Source organism: Rhinolophus sinicus, linkage group LG02 (genome assembly GCF_036562045.2).
Source record: "Rhinolophus sinicus isolate RSC01 linkage group LG02, ASM3656204v1, whole genome shotgun sequence".
NCBI lineage: Eukaryota > Metazoa > Chordata > Mammalia > Chiroptera > Rhinolophidae > Rhinolophus > Rhinolophus sinicus.
In genome coordinates, this window is record NC_133752.1 from 138,249,496 (window position 1) to 138,270,747 (window position 21,252).

General features: G+C 38.2%; 1 protein-coding gene and 1 long non-coding RNA gene across 2 annotated transcripts in view; one reads left to right on the forward strand and one right to left on the reverse strand.

Moving 5' to 3' along the window:
* LOC109447781 (uncharacterized) overlaps positions 1-21,252 on the forward strand; it is a 424,051-nt gene that overhangs the window by 56,127 nt on the left and 346,672 nt on the right. The gene's annotated exons all lie outside the window — the stretch shown is intronic.
* HMGA2 (high mobility group AT-hook 2) overlaps positions 1,901-21,252 on the reverse strand; it is a 133,341-nt gene continuing 113,989 nt past the window's right edge. The window contains exons 4-5 of the mRNA XM_074325456.1: positions 17,971-18,003; positions 1,901-2,049 (exon numbers count right to left, since the gene is read on the reverse strand). Coding sequence (XP_074181557.1) covers positions 2,002-2,049; positions 17,971-18,003 — 81 coding nt within the window. The 3' untranslated portion in view covers positions 1,901-2,001. The remainder of the gene's footprint in view (positions 2,050-17,970; positions 18,004-21,252) is intronic.

Genomic DNA, 21,252 nt, shown 5'->3' on the forward strand with positions numbered 1-21,252 from the left:
AGAAGCGCTTGAGACATATTACAAAAATCACATTTGTGTAAAATACATGAAAATCTTTGTCAAGCATTTTCTCATATTCAACTAATCTTAAAAACACATATTTCTGATTGCATCGTGCAAAAGCTGAGCTTGTTGCATCGCACCTACAAAGCTTCAAGTTTCTTTGAAGGTTGGCTTTAATGTATTTATTTGCAAAAGTAGGTAAAAATGTGTTCCTTTCTAGCAAACATCTTTTACAAAAATAGTTTTGAGTAGGGGTAGCTGCAGTTTGAACTATTTCAAACGTTGACAAAAATGAATGCTGCAAGTAACAAGTTCATTCCTTTTGAAGTCTGGAGGTAGGTCTTTGCAAGTCAATTAGTCCATTCCTTAAACAATTCATTTGAGGTACAGACTTGGAGGGTAATATTTAAACATTACAGTCAAATTTTGTGTGATGTGTAGTGCGATTGAGAAAAATGACCCTTAAGAACCTAGGAGCGACTTGGTTAAAAAAATATTCAAGTTAATGTAGAAATCTAGCAGAGAAGCTGAAACAAGTATTTGTAAAATTTTAATTAAAAAAAAAAAAACATAGAAAAATACATAGCCATGCTGAAACACAGTAAGGAGACTGCTTCTTTAACTGTAATTAATTGTACAAAAAGAACCGCAGATGATTTGCATCACCTACCCATTAAGTATTTTTCTTGCATTGCTTGTGTATAGCAGCATGTAATAAGTACTAGACTGTAAATTAATTGTAACATTCAGAGGTAGTATTGAGTAGTGGGGATATATTGCATCTCTGGCTAAAAGTGCAGTTTGAATGAAGAGATGGTGAACTGAAGCCAAAGTAAAGAACCTCAGTCAACCATCCTATGTCAAAACGTATTACTTGAAGTAACACATAAGCTTAATTTGAGGTAAGTGGTATTTAGGTCTTTCACGGAAACTGATACACAATGGAGAGAGAGAGAGAGAGAGAGAGAGAGAGAGAGAGAGAGAGGAGGTACTGCTTTTTTTTTGTCTTGTAAATTGTAGCATAACTGTAGCAAGAGAAATTTAGATTTCGCTCCTCCTACCTCATAATTCAGGTGAGTTCATCATGCATTATTCTTGTACCTTTTCATTAAATTACAATGAAGATAATTTTACTTGTCTAGGTTCCTTAAATGCTCTGAGGCTAACAAGTGCGATTTATTGCTAAATGGCATTTGGCTCCGTAGGAAGTAGATTTTACTCGGATGAGTGTTTTCCTGAAAACGAGTGGACGAGTAAATTTATTACTCCTACTGATCTGTGTGATATTCATAAATATAGGGGTTGGCAACACTTGTTTGCTTACTTCCCTTTCTGAAAAATGAACGTAACCTTTTCTCATCTGTTAGCTGAATGAAAGGATACATCAGCATTTCGTCTCGTTTAGAAATAAGAGTTAAAAAAAATCATCAAGTAAGTGTCTACAAGATTATATGAAAAAGAGAGAAGTAGTATCTAGTCCTATCTTTGGTGTTCTAAACAGAAGCTTCACTACAGCGCGCGGGTTGGGTGGTGTTTGAGGCGTACACAGTGTCACACACTGCGCCTTTTCAAAGTGAATGCCCAACGTCACAAGTGTGACACATTTCTTGTTTGTATGCAGTGCAGTGATTGACTAAACCTGATTCAGAGTTTTTCTCACCCACCCACTCTTGCTTATCAGATCAACAAACTATTAGTAGGTTAAGAAAAAAGAAAACAGTAATTTAAAGTTGCATTGTTAAACTGTGTCCCCTGTGTTTACAGCAGTTTTTCACTAAACCTGGGACTGTGAAGGGATTACAAAGAAGGTGATTAATATAGTCCTTTTAAAGGTTATGTGATTTCTCCCCCCCACCCCCGCCCCTCCCCCGCCCGCCCCACCCCATCCCAGATGAAAGTGGAAAGACCATGGCAACAGAGAGTAAGTGGTCACTGCAGTGTCTTCTCCCTTCAAAAGATCCAACTGCTGCTGAGGTAGAAATCAAATGTTGGCGCCTCCTAATCCTCTTCCGCAGACTCTTGTGAAGATGTCTCTTCAGTCTCCTCCTGGAACACACAAAGGGCACGACCATTAGCCTGTGTGGGCTGTTCTTACAAACAGTTCAGAGGTGACCTGTTTCCACAGCACATTATGCTTGCTTCAAAAGAGGATGCGGATGATTGGCAAGCCCCTCATTTCTAAGACTTCTCAAACTGTAATTGAGGAATCAAGGTGTTGTTTTTTCCCAGAGCAGTCATTAGCCACTGTTGACTTAAGGCTTGACATCATGGCGGCTGGTCAGCAAATTCAATTGTTTGCAGTCCAGAGAATGTCAGGCCACTCTTAATAACTAATTCGAGTAAAAAAGAAATGGTTCCATTTTTTTCCGACAGCGTGCTAGTAGTCATCAGTTTTAAAAACCAGCACACAAGTAAGAAAAATAAAGTCAAGGAGCTCCTTTCCGAAGGCATAAATAAACGCGTTTTCCAGATATTTGGTAATAATAGCTGATACTTTCACGCTACTTACGAGATGCTTTTAGGGACTATGTGCTATTACTCTCATTTTACAGATGAGAACATCAAGTACCATACCCAAAGTTACAGGGCATGTAGGGTCAGGGGTCTGAGCTAAGACAGGCGCCGGAACCTGTGTGTGTGACTATGACGCTGCTGCCACCAGGCAGAGGCAGCGTGAGGTCAGAAGTGAGCCTGAGAGGGCTGCAAGAGCTGACTGCTACTTTCCTCTCCAAATCCATTTCCTGGTTCTTGTATTTATTAAAGCACATTTTAAGACTATGACCAAAGTTTGGCATAACTGCTCAATCTCCATGTTCCTTGCACATCGACCAAAAATTTAATACCGTGCTCGCCAAGCAGAGAAAATCTAATATATATGTTTTTGCAGGGCCTCCTCTTCATATAAATCTAATTCCTCCTCTTTTCCTTTTTCTGATTCCTTGTGGTTCTGGAGTTTGTTGGAGTTTCTGCAGGCTGGCTTGAGCTGCACAGTTCTCTTTCCTTTTCCTTATTTTACAAATGTGTAGTCCGTTTCAGGACATGGGTGGTAAAGCAGAGACAATAAACATTTCTGATAAAAGCGTCCTTAGTGAGAAGATGATTTTTATCAAATGCTGCACAATGTCTCACAAGACGGCATGTGAGAAAGATCTGGGAGAAGAGGTAAACATTTACACCGGCAGCAAACTGAGCCTCTTTAAGAATGGCCAGCTTAAAACAGCTTATAGCAGTCTTCATACTTTAATAGATTTGATTTTCCACATGGCTTCATTTTGTCTGGGTGGCTAACTGACACAATTTATACCTCTCTTCCTTTCCCAGGTCACTACAGTACACCATTCAGTAACGCATGCCTTAAAGCTTGTCTGCATTATATGACCAAACTTCCATTCATTAGTGTTTGAAACACTTCAGCTGTGAAGGAGGTCCTAAATGCTACCATGTGTGACGCTTTTGCGTAAAAGCAGCAAACGGGAGGAAAAAAGCCCACATGAACGGATACTCACACACTCACATGATCTCTCTCTCTCTCTCTCTCTCTCTCTCTCTCTCTGTCTGTCTCTGTCTCTGTCTCTGTCTCTCTCTATCCTGGGCTTTAATCACAGGCCACTGCTTACTGCCAACCCTTTACAGAAGGTTTCAAACATTCTCTTCCCCCAAAGACTAAGAGAGCTGTAAATCCTGGGAATAAACACACATACAAATGAATGGATTACAGCTTAAAAAATATAACCACAGCAGCATCAAGTCATGAGATTTCACACCGGTTTTGTTTAGTCTGCTTTGGGTTATGTGGGAAATGTGGAACGTGTGAAGCTACCTCCACTCTACTCCCAACCCCCAAACTTCAGCCTTCACATATTTAAGCAGCAGGTTTATACCTCTTGATAGGCAACAGGCCATGACCCTGAGATTCTCTATGGAGTCCTGGCCACAAAGAAGGATGTAGCATGATCAAAGCCATGGAGAGACGAAATAGAGACAAGCCAAGGTTCAGCTGCCCTATGACCTTGTCTTTTCACTTAATATTTAAATTCCAGAAAGTCAGTAAGCTGTTCAGCAGATACACTCTTCATCCATCCCCAAATGACTCATTTCTCATTACGACATGAGGTGTGGACTTTGGTTACTACTCTGAAACAGACCTCAGCATAAAATCCGGCAGGTCTATTTTATTCCATCTTTTCCTGGTTAAAAAATTAATAGAACTCAGTTAAGCTGGAAACCCTCCTGGATGTAGCTGTAATTATTCCACCTCTAACCACTCGATTTTTCTGTACTATCTGGAAACCAAAGTACTTACAAATCCGGAAGGAAATAGAATTTTCAGGCCATGAACTTACAGAGACCTTGTAGTAAATGAAATGTGATCAGCTTTTCAAAACATCCCCAGAAACTTTGTTTGATTTGAGCTCTCGAAGCTCCTGATATGTAAATGGTTTATTCAAATCCCTTAAATACAACTCAGCTGAAAATGATGTTTCCTCATATTGTATCCTTTACTTAACAGTTCTTAATACAACACGAACACTTGTTTTATTTATTTAGTTTTTAAATATTTAAATTTTAGTTATATTCAATGATTGTGATTTTTAAAAAAGGATTATATCCTAATATAGCTAACATACATTATATTAGTTTCAGGTGTACACTATAGTTATTCAACATTTATAAACCTAAAGAAGTGGTCCATCGGACACCATACCATGCTATCACAATATTACTGACTATATATTTGCTATGCTGCATATTACATCCCCATGACTTGTTTTATACCTGGAAATTTGAACCTCTTATTCCCCTTCAGCTTTTTGCCCCCTTTTAAAATTTTTCAATTACAGATGACATTCAATATTATTTTATATTCATTTCAGGTGTACAGCATAGTGGTTAGACATTTGCATAATTTAAGTGATCCCCCTGACTAGTCTAGTACCCACCTGGCACTATGCATAGTTATTACCATATCATTGACTACATTCCCTATGCTTTACTTTACATCCCCATGACTATTTTGTAAGTACCAATTTGTACTTAATCCCTTCACCTTTTTCACCCAATAAATGTATCAACCCAATAAATCAAGTACCCATCTGATATCATGCATAGATATTACGTACAATACTATTGACTATATTACTTATGTTATACTCTACATTCCCATGAGTACTGTGTAACAACCAATTTGTACTTCTTAATCCGTTCCTCTTTTTCACTCACCCTCAACCCCCCCCCCCATCTGGCAACCATCAAAATGGTTCTCTGTATCTATGAGTTTGTTTCTGTTTCATGTGTTTATTTTGTTCTTTAGATTCCACTTATAAGTGAAATCATATGACATTTGTCTTTCTCTGTCTGACTTACTACATTTAGCACAGTACCCTCTAGGTCCATCCATTTTGTTGCAGATGGCAAAAATTCATTCTTTTTTATGGCTGAGTAATAGTCTGCTGTATATATGTACCACCTCTTTATCCATTCATCCATTCAGGGATACCCAGGTAGCCTTCATAGCTTGGCCATTGTAAATAATGCTTCAATAAACATATAGATGCACATATCCCCTCGAAGTAGCATTTTGGGTTTCTCTTCTGATAAATAACCAGAAGTGGGTTTACTGGGTCCTTCTTTGTCTCTTGTAGCCTTTATTTTAAAGTCTATTTTGTCTGGTATAAGAATTGTTACCTCAGCTTTTTTGTTTGTTTCCATTTTCAGGAAATATCTTTTTCCATGCCTTTACTCTCAGGCTGTGTGTGTCTTTCAATCTGATTTCTCTTGTAGGCAGCATATATATGGGTCTTATTTTTTTTTATCCACTCAGCCACCCTATAGCTTTTGACTGAAGCATTTAATCCATTTACATTGAAAGTAACTGTTGATAGATATATAGTTATTGCCATTTTATTATTCATATCATCTATCTATCTATCTATCTATCTATCTATCTATCTATCTATCTATCTATCTATCTATTTTTCATCTTAAAGAAGTCCCTCCAAGATTCCTTGTAATATTGGTTTGGTGATGATGAACTCCTTTAGCTTTTTCTTTTCTGGGAAGCTCTTTATCTCTCCTTTGATTCTAAATGATAACTCTGCTGGGTAATCTTGGTTGTAGTTCCTTGCTTTTCATCACTTTGAATATTTCCTGCCAATCCCTTCTGGCCTGTGAAGCTTCTGTTGAGAAATCAGCTGACAGTCTTATGGAAACTCCCTTGTAGGTAACTGACTACTTTTCCCTTGCTGCTTTTAAGAGTCTTTGTCTTTAACTTTTGGTATTTTAATTATGATGTGTGTCTTGGTGTGGGTCTCTTTGGGTTCCTCTTGTTTGGGACTCTCTGCACTTCCTGGGCTTGTATGTCTATTTCCTTCACCAGGTTAGGAAAGTTTTCTGTCATTATTTAGTCAAATAGGTTTTCAATCCCTTGCCCTCTCTCTTCTCATTCTGGTACCCCTATGATGAGAATGTTGGTACGCTTGATGTTTTCCCAGAGGCCCCTTAAACTGCCCTCATTTTTTTTTTTAAGCTTCTTTTTTCTTCATGCTATTCTGTTTGGGTATTTTCTGCTACTTTATCTTCTAAATCGCTGATGCAATCCTCTGCTTTCTCTAATCTATTTATTCCCTGTAATGTAGTCTTCATTTCAGTTGTTGTATTCTTTATTTCTGACTGGTTCTTTTTTATATTGTCTAGCTCCATGTTTATGTTTCCTATCTCATTGTTGACATTCTCTCTGAGATCATTGAGCATCCTTATATATAGTGTTTTGAACTCTTCTTCTGGTAGATTGTCTCTATTTTGTTTAGTTCTTTTTCTGGAGCTTTGTTCTGTTTCTTTACTTGGAACATGTTTCTTTGTCTCCCCATTTTGGCTGACTCCCTGTGTTTCTTTCTATGTATTAGGTAGGGCTGCTGTGTCACCTAGTCTTTAGAGTGGCCTTATGTAGTAGGTGTCCTGTGGGGCCCAGAGAGCAGTCTCCCTAAGTCACCAGAGCCAGGCACTCCAGGTATGTCCCATGTGTGGGTTATGTGTGCCCTCCTGCTGCAGTTGTGCCTTGGTTGCTCTGTGAACATCTATAGGAGGGACTGACCCTCAGGTTCATTGTCTATGAGGATTGGCCATGGCTATAGTGGTGTAGGGGTTGACCCTATGGAACAAGATTCATTATAGCAGGGCTCTGGTGCCTGCCTAGTCTGCCCTTTGGGTGTGTCATCCTTGGAGGCGTCCAAATGATGCTCCAGCTCAGTGCAAAACTGGCCATTAAGTGTGCAAGCCACAGGTCTCCTGAGGGGATCCTCTACATGCCAAGTTCAGTCATAGCCTATGTCCTGCCCAGGGCCACCTGGCATGAGCCACAAAGCAATCTACAGATGGTCACTGCCTGTGCTGTGCTTAGAGGTGCCTGAAGAGTCCAAGCCATGAACCAAGGCCGGCTGTCACTAGTGCCGAGCTTAGGGCTGCTCAGCCAGAAGTATGGGACATGCCAAAGTGAGATGCTGCTCATTTGGGTTTTGTGAACCTTTGAGAGATTTTAAGACAATCTACAGCATGAGCCAAGGCAGGCTGTTTGTATGGAAAAGCTGCTGGAAGTGGCTTGGGTGGGCCTGAAAGTTGGATGGGGTGAGGTCTCAGGGAATCGCCAAGGCGGGGCTTAAAGAGGATGTTAGCCAGGTTGATGGAGACTCAGATATGGTGCCAGCCTGTGTCTGCACGCAGGAAGGGAAGAGGGCTCAGTAAAGAAATAATGGTTTCCACCAGCTCCTCCTGTTGGAAAAAGCTGCCGCTCCATTCCTTGCCCTATAGCCAGGCAACTCAGTTCCTTCCCATATGACCCTGGTACCTTTCAAGCAACTGCCCCAGTGCTGGAGCTCAGAACAAGTGAGTCCATCAGTGAGTAAGTCCATGGATGGGCCCTTTAAGAGGAATGCCTGGGAGTGCAGCCACCCTCTGTCTCACTCAGCCACAATCTCTGCTGGTTTTCACAGCCAGAAGTTATGGGGATTTCTCTCCCCAGTACTGGACCATTGGGCTGGGGAGGTGGGGCTAGTACTGGGACCCCTCACTTCTCCCAGGGGGATCGTTGTGGCCTAGATATCCCTCCTGATTATAAATAGTCACACGCAGGTGTGGGGCCAGTCTGTTCCACGTCTCTACACCTCGTACCACTCAAGGTGGCTTCTTCTGTGTGTCCTTAGTTGTAGGGCTTTGGTTCAGCTAGACTTCAGCTGATTATCAATGATGGCTGTTCTGTAGTTTAGTTGTAATATTGATGTAGTTGTGAGAAGAGGTAAGCACAGCGTTTGTCTACTCTGCCATTGACTGATCACCTGAATAGTTGTTTTATTAAGGTATCTTTCCATTGACCTTGAAATTCTTCTACTAGGAGCTGTCAGTCAATACTGGGTACATAACTAGGATGTCGGAGGGCAGGAGCCTCACTCCATTAAACTTTTGGCATGCTCATAATGATGGTTTCCTCAAACATCTAGTTGGTGTTGAGCTCTCTCTTCTTTGCATAACCCTGATTGGCCACCCTCTAAAGGACAGCATGGGTGCCAAATGGATGATCATTGGTGAGGTGTGTGGCACTTCTCACCTCTTCAAACCTCAGCTCTCACCTTTCCAGTGGCTTGGCCTTTTGCTACATGTGTGGTTGCTGTGACAAAAGTGTTAGTGTAAAAAGAACAAATAGCCTCCTTGTTAGGGATGAAGATAAAGTTGGAAATCCACCCTCAGCTGCCTTAAGTGTCCTGGCTGGCCAGATCTCATGGAGGGCTCTTCTGTGGTGCAAAGAGTGGACAGCAACTGGTGACTTTGGAAATAGGCACCTGGCTCTGACGTCCCCAATGAATCTGATTTCCATAGCAGAGTAGCTGCTAGGAACCCCTGACGTTCAATCCTCTTCAGTAATTTAGAGGACATTGTCACTTACGGCAGATAATAGCTTGCACCTTGAAATCTTTATTTAAATTGCTTCATATTTGCCACATATGGCCAAAGAAACTTTGAGCTTGTGTAGCTCCCCAAGAGCAGCTTTGAGGCAATAATGAGATTGAAATACTGTAGCCAAGAATTTACACATTTCATTAAGGCCTAGTAGGCACGGTGGGAAGGCCAAACAGCAGCAGTCTGGTCAAGAAGGCTTACTCTTGGAATGGGGCTTCTGGCATGTAGGAAAAAAGGACTTTCAAAGTGGAAGTGCACAGTGATATTTTTATGAGCACCAGCCACTAAGGATTCTAAACACTGAACAGCTCCCAGCCAATCATGCAGTTATTTTACAAAGAACTGAGGCTGCATCATACCAGGGCGAACATGCACATTTTGGGGGCAGAAAACTGATGAGAGGGAAAGGAAAATGGGCAAAGTTGGAGAACTATATTTTTATTATGACTCTTGGAAAATTGCACTCATTTTGCTTGAGTTTTTCTTTTGTGAATGAAAAAAAGGATTTTAATAAATGTAACTCTTTCCTGGCTTTGGCTAAGTTTGGACAAACCCCACTACAACCTAGAAATATAGTTTGTACATATGTCCATTCTTTTAATTTGGTTTAACACAATGCATGTGGCATATACCTTTGGGTATACTTCCACTAATTGACTCAAAAGGAGGAAGAAGACAGCCCAGTATTCAACCCTATCCCCTAATGCTGGATGGAATTTTATAATGTCTTAAAAGTTGAATCATAGATTTTTACCATACAGACATGGGTAAGGGTGTGTGCTGGAGAAAAGTACAGTATGTAATGCAAGAGCTGAAGCTCTGGGTTTAATTTTCAGATGCAGACTAAACAGCAGGTCTGCAGTGGAAGGGAGGCCAGTAAATTCTAAGTAAAATTGAGAAATGGAAATACTCTCCCTGCGAACTTGAGGAGTTGTGTCACCACGATGCCCCTCTTTGTGTGTAACAAGGAGTGTAAAATCACAGAAGTCCATATTGGCTTTCATAAGTCCTTATTTTTTACCCCTTGCTTGCAAAGAATCCTGCAACTCTTTTATTATAAAATATTACAGGCTAGAAATGCATTTGCAATTTAAGTTATCTTGACAGTAAACTTAACAAATAACTGATAATCTAGAAAGAGTAGTTATGGTTTTATGACATACTCTTTTTGTCATCTTAATATGCTTAATTCTTTAAGGAATTGGTGTGACACATTTAAGAGTTTTTCACATTTGTGACTATCTCGAGCCAGTCCAGTCACAAGAGAAATAATGGGCTTTCCTTCTCAGCAATGATGAGAAACCAACTACGATTGCATCTGCAGCTAAGCAACCTGCAAGACCACGAAGCTGAGTTTTTCTATTTCTCTGTCAGATATTTTAACTTAAAATGGATTGGGACTGTTTAACTTAATGGAAAGTGATTATTTCCTCCAACTAGGAAAAGTTTATATCAGATTTTTTTTTAAAAAAAAGTTAAATGGAACATATATAAACCATAAAATCTGGCAAGTGCAAGGGAATCTGGTGGAAATACTAGAAGGGAAATACGTTTTTCAAAAGGAGACTTAAGAAGTTGGGATGTGTATGGCATTTGTTCCTGATCTTTTCTTTATTTGAACTTTATGTATGTAAAAATATACAATCATCAGGACGACCTTGCCTGTGTTACCATCAAGGTAATAAAGTCAGTTTTAAGGTCTTATTGGGCGATGTTTAAAGTAAAGACGGCAGATCCGAGATGTCACTGGCCACAAGTACGAACCCTGACATTAATGGGTTGTCTATTTGTGCCTTATTCCCATTCTGTGAGAGCCATAATGATACTACCCATTTAGCTGCTTAGTAGGGTGTGAGGGAAACATGTGACAACCAAAAGGGAAAGCTTGGGGGGGAAAAATGAAAATCCTGAAAGACAATAGTGTGAACCTGTGATTATTAATTACCATTATTCATTCTGTTCATTTCTTTAACTGTGGTTCAATGATAGATTGTTGAGAAAGAAAACAAAAACAAACAAACAAAAAAACACGATTAAACAATGCCTCCAAAAGAAAACAAAATAAGACGTCTTTAGGTTTCTAAAATGCACTGCTGTTTGTCTCATTTGTGCCCTTGATCAGAGTTCCATCACTGAAAATATGGCAAACAGAGGTTACATGCACCCCTAGGATGCTACAAATGTCTTTCCTGGGAGGAAGGACTTTTTAAATGTATCTCCAGAAGGGAGTCACCCTTTTCAGAGAGGGAAATCATTTTATGTCTAAACTATTGCAAGCTTCAGCATCCTACAAGTCATCATTTCTGAGGATCATGAGTTGGATCAGTTTTCCATGCCAGTTTTAATTCTTATTGAATGAGCCTCATGTTTAAAAAATAGCTAACGACGTGGCAAAAGGATTTTTGCATGACGGAAGCACTCAGAAGAAGGGAATTTATTTACACATTTCCCAAACTGTTGAGGAGTTTTCTTGTTTTTGTGCAAAATAGTTTAAAAAAATGGTTAGGTTGGAGGCTGCTTACTGGTTATGTTCCAGATGTGTTTACTGATGAATAGATTAGGAGAAACGTTTTCTCTTTGTTTTCTATGTGTATAAAACTTTGCATAACTTGTATTTGCTGCCAGGGAACAGAACATTTCTGGATTTTAATCATTGTTGCACCAATTGTTTTTCATGATCCAGAGAGAGGACTTTTGAATAAGGTTATAAAAATATAAATAATAATAGTAATTCAACAAATAATTATTCAATGAACATCTAAGTATCCAGTCAACATTTCCTGAATGCAAAGGAATTATCTTGGAGAAAGAAACATATTTGAATTCAAACATTAAAAATTTTCTTCGAAAGACTAGTTTTGAAGCTAGCTACTATTACGCATATTAATTTGGGTCAGTAAGTATGGATAATTATAAGAAAGTTTACATATTTAATAAATAGTTGGTTTTTATCCAGTTCATATCAGAATGCAGAGGAAAAAGGAGGCAGACATTACCATTTTATTTTTTGCCTAATCCACAGACTTCACCATATTGTTAAAAACAATCATACTCTTTTTAAAAAGTTCCTACAGGAAATTTGTCTAGTCCAGAAACTCTAAATTTTTCCTTCTGGAGTTTTATATATTGCCCCAAATTGAGTGATGTTCTTTCACTTCGTTAGAAGTTTATGTCATGTCTACAAGACATTCCCTGCCAAGAAACAAACAGCTGGATTCATCTTGCCAATATTCCTCTATTACAACTGTTAGCTAAGCTAATTACTTCATATGTTTACAGTTAATAATCATTTTGATATACTTCCTCTCCCCTACCCCTGTGCTGTTATATCATTGACCTACTTTATTGAAGGGTTAACCGCTGGTTTCTACTTGGCTCTCTCCTTTTCCCCTGACCTTTGCAATGTTAGAGGTCAAGAGTGAAATCAAAAAGTATTTCCTATACAACAAAACAGTGCCACTCAGCATGGACTTTGATATAATTCTTCATGTTTTACCAGTTGGTACCAAACATTTACTGGCCCACAAAATGTTTTACCAGATTGAAAGAGCATAAGTAGGAAAATAAATAAATCAGTACTCTTTATGACTTAGGCAATATAAATCACTATGCTCCCTGAGTGAGTAGAAGAGTGACTATTTGCAAGTTTGATTTATTATGAACTATTTACTGCATTGGCCAAGGTGCCATATAAAAGATGAGTGTTAGAGTGAGAATGCTCTCCCCTCTTTCTCCTTCCTCCTTCCTCTTTTGTATGTCTAGACTAAAAGCCCCCAGTAAAAATGCCTTCTTTGAGAACAAGATGTTGACTGCAATTCATCAACTTGCTTGTCCCAAAATGAAATCTCTCATTTTGCTCCAAACAATGTTTAGGTTGTCTGAAATATAAACATCCTTAAAACTGCCCTTGAAGTCTCTGTAAAAACATTCAACAGGGTTGTTTTTTTTTTTGAAGGGGGAAAAAAAATCTCATGATAACCAAGGCTTACTGAGATTTCTTTGCCCTGGTACACACCACCCTCAGGAGATGTTACTTGCAGGTAAAAACTCTATTTTGAAATGGATAGCTTTGTTTCCAGTCTTTTAAAAACTGAAAACCTTCCAATTCTCTCATTGGGAAATTGAAAGGGAGCAGGTTTATACCTGTCTTAATTGCTAGAGGTGTAGCTTGCCAGAGCTATACAACAATGAGGAAATTGGATTGAAAGGAAGGAGAACTGTTGGTATTTTTAAAATCTGTTTTTACCCTTTGGGTAGGGCTCCAATGAGAAATAAAAAGTCTGAATTATGTATAAGGAATCACTTCTAATCTCAGTCTAAGGCCTTAAAAGGGGCAAATCAAGAAACAATAAGATACCTGACAAGCCAGTAAAACCTTGTTGGAAGTCTGAAACGGAGCGAGATTTATTCTTATCTAAATAAAACCTTGAGAAACAAAGCTCTCTCTATCAATAATAACCTGACACGTTTCTGCTATGTCATTTATTAAAACAACAACGACAACACCTACCACTATTTCCTACTAGAGTTAAGAATATAATCCATATGGCTGAGAATTCAACTGCTTCAAATTGTTAAAAAACTCGGAAATTTGCAAATTTTTATTTATTGCTTCTTTTATCCCTTTAAATGAAAATATAGTAGTAGTTCCTAGTAAGCTTTGTTTTCCCTAGTTTGGGAATTTTAAAACAAATTGAATATTGCAGATTGTCTTCTTTAGATTTATAAGAGACTATAACTTTCCCATTAGGATTATGGGACACACTAAAAGTTTGTAGCTGATGGCACCTGGTGGATTTTTGCAAACACAAACCTCCGCAGTAGGGTTCCCTTTAAATTTTTATTCCTCCCCAGACACATGTACTTATATACACAAACACAACTGTGTATCTAAATTTTGAGATTTATCACAATCCCGAGTTGGTCTCCTCAGAGTGAATTTTTTCACATTGTAGTCCAGTTTCAAGAAGTGGGCACTCTTGAAGCTATGAGGAGGTTTCAGAAAATGATGGATTTAGGAGACGTTGCAATAGAGCCACTGTAATTCTAGATACCATGTCTCCCCGAAAATAAGACCTAGCTGGACAATCAGCTCTAATGCATCTTTTGGAGCAAAAATTAATCTAAGACCTGGTCTTGTTTTACTATAAGACCGGGACTTATATAATGTAATGTAATGTAATGTAATGTAATGTAATATAATATAATATAATACCGAGTCTTATATTAATTTTTGCTCCAAAAGACGCATTAGAGCTGAGTGTCTGGCTAGGCCTCATTTTCGGGGAAACACAGTACATGTGATATACATAATAGTGAAAGTGACCCTGACTGCTTTAGTCCTAATGATAGGATGTAGCAATTACTATAAAATTTCCCCCTTAGTTAAAAAACATCCCTATTTTAAAAGCAAGCAATAAAAACACTTAAGGTAAAAAGGATAGTAGTTTAAAACTAATTGGAATCCTAGAATTTTCTAGCATATGCACCTCTGGAAATGAAAAACTTAACAACCAAAAGTAAGTCAGAACGTAATAATACTCCCTGGAATTTATACAATTATGAATCTCTCAAAATGTTCTTGGGAGTAAGGGAAGAGGCGTTGTTATTAGCCCATTTCATAGGTACATAAATAGGGCACAGAGAGATTAATTTGCCCAGCGATGGGGCCAGAAAGCAAAACCTAGGTCTCCATACACATCGCTGAGCCCTTTTCTGTAGATATCAAATATTTAATTGTGCTAAAATCTTCACCACCTAAAAACAGGATCTAAATGTAACCCCTCAGAGTACTGTTGAGGAAGAAAGGATATGAGCCTGAGTTAATCCAGACTGCCACATGGAAAAGCCATCGGGGGAGTATTTTGAAAGAAACAGATGAAAAAGGAAGAGATTCTTTTGAACGTAGTATAACATTTACATTATCCTCCATAAACTCCCATGTAGTCCCTGTGTTTATATAATTTATCACCGTGTCCTTAGACAATATAGATTAGGGAGCCCAATGAGCTCATGTCCTTTTTTCTATTTCTGAGTCTGAATTCTCCTTTCAAGGGCAAATCTGGAATCGGGTCTGTAAGACAGCCAGATTCATCAGTGAAGACCAACTCAATTCATCTGTAGCTTCTTTGATGTTTCTGATTCTCTTGGGAAAAATTTATGACTTCACTTATTTCTTGGTGTATTACTGCCCAATTTGCAACCAGTTTCAGTCACACTGATAATCTCCACCTATGATTTATTTGTTTCTGCCTCTCTACGTTTGAATGTGCCATTCATCTCATCTATAACGTCTTCCTTTCTTTCCCCTAATTTATGTCTCCATTTTCCCTTTTGCAACTAAACAACAACAAAAGCAAAACTCTTCCAGGAATCACCCTCTTAATAATTTCCTTATGGCGTCCTACCCATTCATCTATATCCCCTATGTGTCTCATAAACTTTGACAATCTGTGTCATTTGCTTCAAATGGTCAAGCTGCTTCTCATGTCTGTTCACTGACCTGAGTGTCTTCATCGCTGGCTGCACATTAAAATCACTTGGAGAGTTCATAAAAAATACTGATGCTTGAGTCTCCAGACCAAATAATCAGAATCACTGAAGGGTGGGGCCATTGGTGTGTAAGTAAATATTTAACAACTTGCTCTCCAGGAAAAAACATGTCCTGATTTTTTTTTCAGTATTTGTCAATTGCCATGGTGTAAATACTCCAAATGTAGTGGATTTGAAGCCGCTTACTTGAATGTAGATAGGGAAGAGATACGATTGGCTCACAAGAGTTGTCTCCAGTGCACACATGAGATTATGTGTGTGTGTGTGTGTGTGTGTGATATATGATGATATATGTAATAATCATATAAATATACATGGTCACACACACACACACCCATATACAGTAGTCCCCCCTTATCTACGGTTTTACTTTCTGCGGTTTCAGTTACCTGCAGTCAATCTTGGTCCTAAATGGCAAATTTCAGGAATAAACAATTCCTAAGTTTTAAATTGGGTGCTGTTCTGAGTAGCGTGATGAAATTTTGTGCTGTCCTGTTCTGTCCTACCCAGGACGTGAATCTTCCCTTTGTCCAGAATATCCACGCTGTACATGCTACCCGCCCGTTACTCACTTAGTAGCCATCTGGGTTATCAGATTGGTTATCAGAGATTGAAAGATCATATTCACATAACTTTTATTAGAACATATTGTTATAATTGTTCTATTTCATTATTAGTTATTGTTACTCTCTTACTGTGCTTAATTTATAAATTAAACTTTATCATAGGTATGTAGTATAGGAAAAAACATATATACATATATATATATGATTCAGTACTATCTGCAGTTTCAGGCATCATCTGGGAGTCTTGGAATGTATCCCCCTTGGATAAGGGGGAACTACTCTGTGTGTGTGTGTGTGTCTGTGTAATTGCTAGGTGATTCTAATATGCAGCCAAGGTTAAGAACCTCTGAACTAGATTACACATTTCTCAGATGCAGTGACTATGTTGGTTTTTTAGGTGTTTTTTTTTTTTTTTTTTCCTCCGCTTCCCTATAACACCAAGAATAGAGACTGAATCAATGTTGTTAACAGGCCACATAAGGTTATTATTAATCTATCATTCACATCCTATGATGCAACAGTGAACACGCAGTTTCTTTTGACTAAAATGCACAGAATTATAAATTCACTTTCTCTTGATTTTCTTACTGATGAAGAGTGAGACGCTAAATATATTTGGAATGTCCTACTTAAAATGTCAAGTTTTTGTTTATATTTCCTTTTATTTAATACTGCTTACAAACAAACACTGGATATTTATTTTTAGTGCCTCCTACCCCTTTCAGCTTTTAGGTATGGGAGCAGCCAGGAAAGTGATTTTGTTCATGTAACTCTGCTTTTATTCTTCTGAAAGCCCATGTCTAATTATTCGGATACATTTTTCCTGTGTTTGGAAGCTTCAATTTTCTTCCACACAGCATTTTTAAAAAACAGTAAACACATAAGATCATGTGGGTGGTCTTTCCCAGGCAAGGTAACACTGTCCCAAGGGAACAGGGTGCAAGGTACCTTTTTAGAGACCTCTAGGGAAAAGAACCTAGGGATATTTTTAATTATATGAGAGAGATCCACAAAACAACTTGGTAACCCATGACATTGCTTAATGACGTACCGGTACTTCAGCAGGATCTGCATGATACACTTAGATCTCCTGACCTTCTATTTAAACCCAAAAGGGGAGAGCAGCAGGACAGTCTGACAGTTTAATAACAGCTCACGTACTTGGCAATCATATTCATTTATCCTTCAGTTTTCTTCTCTTTTAAGATATACTTCCTCAATAAATATGATTCTTATGTTTCAGTGGATAGATTACAGTTAGGACAAGGAATTCCAGTCATATGGGACAAGAGAAGTAAAGCTGGTTCCTAATATGGATGTACCCCAAGACTTCAGAGATTATGAATAATCACGGAAGCAAGACCCAAGAGCTCATCAATCTGCAAAACCAGTATAACTTAATTTCCCAGTTTCCCAGCCTTCTCTGGGGGGCGTTTTGGGATCATCAAATGTTATGAAATAATTCAATGAACAGATTTGTTTTCAGTGATGAATCATGAACTGCTGTGCAGATAATAAGCCCTATATCAAGTCAATGAAATATGGGTACTAAGGTGGAAAGGACAAAATTTGATGTTTAAGAATTGGTAAAACACATGATGACATTAACTGTATAGGATGTTTTATACACAAGGCACTGAAATAAACATTCTGTGTTTTAAACTTTTATGTTTGCTTTGTGTACTTAAGCAAAGGCCTTGACCTTTTTGGGGTTTTTAATGACAATCTCTGACTATGTATTTCTGACTTTTTCTGAAGGATACAACAAATTTTTCAGTACTGGAATGCTGATGTAATCAAAACCAGAAAAATACTAATTAAAGGTTTAATTTGGGAATATATGTTTTCACTTTACTTTTTATATTAATTGGGAGGGAAAAAAATCATAATGACCATCTCTTACCTGAGCAGGCTTCTTTTGAACGACTTGTTGTGGCTAAGGAAGAAAAAAAAAAGAACTGTTATAGTTTAAAAGGAAACATACATAATGAAAAAAATTAAGTATATGTGTTTTACACATAAACACTTTTTTGCAACTAAAGATGAAAATTTCAAAGTTTGAACAGTTTATCTAAAGTTAAAGGGTATTTATTCATCATCTTTATATGTCAAGGAAATAAAATGCAGGTTATCTCAATTAAAACATTCCCAATTAAAGACTGGCATGCATACCAGCTACACCAACATTAACTTGCTATTCAATTAAGGATGGAAACGGTCTACTTTGTTAGTATTTTTATAAGAGCTTTATTGAGATATAACTCACATAGCATAAAATTCATTCATATGAACTGTAGAATTAAAAGTGTTTTGGTATATTTAGAGGCTTGTATAATCATCACCATAATCTAATTTTAGAACATTTTCACCTGTCTAAAAGAAACCTTGTACCCATTAGTGGCCACGCCCCATTCCTTTCTGCCTCCCTAGGCCCCTCCCATCCCTAACCAACCACTAATTTACTTCCTGTCTCTACAAATTTGCCTATTCTGGACACTTCATATAAATGGAATCATACTCTATATGGTCTTTTCTGGTCTGGTATCTTTCACTTAGCACAGTGTATTCTAGGATCATCCATGTTGCAGTATGTTATCGGTAGTTCATTCCTTTTTATTGCCAAAGAGTATTCCATTGTATGCAAACACATTTTGTTTATTCATCGATCAGTTGATGGGCTGTTTCCACCTTTTGGCTATCATGAATAATGCTGCTATGAACATTCACACACACACACACACACACACACACACATACACACACATACAAATATATATGTTTTAATGTGGATACGTTTTCATTTCTCTTAAATACACAGTCAAGAGTGGAATTTCTAGGTCACACAGAAAAATATGTTAAACTTTTTGAGGACAGTTTTTCAAAGCAGCTATACCATTTTTCAAAGCAGCTGCCAGACAGTTTTTCAAAGCAGCTATACCATTTTACATTCCCACCAACAATGTTTGAGGGTTCCAATTTCTCCACGTACATGCCAAAACTTCTTATTCTCCGCCTTTTTAATTAGAGACATCGTACTGAGTGTAAAGTTGCAGGTCATTATGGTTCTGATTTGCATTTTCCTAATGACTAATGATGTTGAACATCTTTTCATGTGCTTATTGGCCATCTGTATTGTCTTCTCTATAGAAATGTCTATTCAAATCTTTTGCCCCTTTTTAAAATTGTCTTTTCATTATTGAGTTATAAGAGTTCTGTGTATGTTCTGGATACAAGTCCCTTATCAGAATATGATTTGCAAATATTTTCTTGCATTCTGTTGGTGAGTTTGTTCACTTTCTTGATGGTATCATTTGAAGATACCATCTATACCAGTATTTATTTATCTACCTCTATTTAATTGTTATGTTTATATCTATCTATTTTTTTTATATCTATTTAGTTGTGTACGCAGAGCAAAGCTCTCCACATTTGAGTGAAACAGCTGAGGGAAAATTTTCTACCAGCCTAAATTAATTTTCCAAGAATTAGAGTTTTAGAAAAATATTTAAATTATTCTTTGTATTGTAAAAGGAGGATATGAAGCCTCAGCTTTTTGATGGATTACTTCCAGAACTCACTCTCATGTCTGAATATAATAAGCCTGACTTATTCTATCTACATATCATTGAGATTTGCGAATACAATTGAGCCATTTTGACGTGCACAGTGACATGCTTTCATGGTTCAAATAAAAAAAATAAAATTGCCACAGTTCCCCCAAATAACAGAAGTTAGAATAAATTCACTATTTCATGGAGGGCTAGAGCTCCTATCCATTTTCCTGCCTCTCAGAATATCTGTGATGGTGTGATGTCTTAGTGCTGCTGTATTAAACATATATAAAAATCATCAGAGCTTTTTTGTAGATGAACAGAATAGAAATAGCAAAATACTTCAGTTCACTGAAAACAAAGTTCTTACCTTTGACTTTAAATCACAGTTAAACCTGAGACTTAAAGCTCAGGGTTTTTGTTTTGTTTTGTTTTTTATTAGTTTCAGGTGCACAAGACAAAGTAATACTTAGACGTTTATCATTTATATCCCTCACACTGTGTGAACCCCCCCATCCACTACCCCTCTGACATCGCACACAGCCATTACATTTCCACTGTCTCTATTCCTAATGCTGTACTCCGCTTCTTGTAAGTATATACATGTATATATAATTGTAGTTGACATTCATTATTGTTCAGCTTCAGCTTCAGGTGTACAGTGCAGTGATCAGGCATCTACATCATCCCTGAGGTGGTCTCCCAAATGGGACAAGTGTCCATCGGATACCCTACAAAATCTTTACAACATTATGGATTACATTCCCCAAATTAATTTCCAAAACCCCGTGGCCATCTTGTGGTTACTGACTGTTTTCTAATCCCCTCACCTTCCCCCTTATCCCCATCTCCCCTCCCATCTAGCAACCCTCAGTTTTTCCTCTATGTTTTGAGATGATGTTTTCTCCAGGTGGAATCGAACCAAGGGCTTCTTGCCTTTTAGGATTCAAAAGTGTGTGCTAAGAGAGTAGTATTCATTTCAAAAGAGTCATTTGTAAGAACAGACCACTTTTCTTCCTTCTCTTTTTTTCCTGCCGATTACACCTGTACACAAGTTTACTCCCAAACCGTTTCAAATCCGCACACATTCTTGCAGGCTGACTGGTTCCTACTGCTCAGAAGTCCCCCTCCTTTTTTGGCTGAGGAGCCTGCATTCATGTGACTCCTGCACACTGCGGGGCTCAATGAAATCCTCTGAAAGGGCTGCCAGCTCACCCAATTTTCCATGAATTAGGTCCTGACACTTCAATGAGGGGAAAGACAATGTCTGAAACTCTGCCAGCCCTGGCTCCCAGCCTAGTCCGTGTCACAGAACTTCTACCAGCTGCCCTCCCTTCTACACAGCACTTCATACTTTTCAGACCACCAAACAAACAGACCCTTGAATACTTTCAATACTGGTTGGGGTTATGGCTGCCAGGATGTTTTCCCAGCTTCTGGCACCCAGTGGCTCCAGACTGTGCCGAGAAAGTTTTCTGTTGTTGTTATTTTGTTTTGTTTTTATTTTTATGAATGGCTTTGGTAGAAAATGCAGACGGAAGCATAATACTACTGCCATTCATAAAAAGGGAAAGGAAACAAGCTGCTGTCTGGAAATCTTTGGGACACCAAACAAACTGCAAGTCTCTTATCTT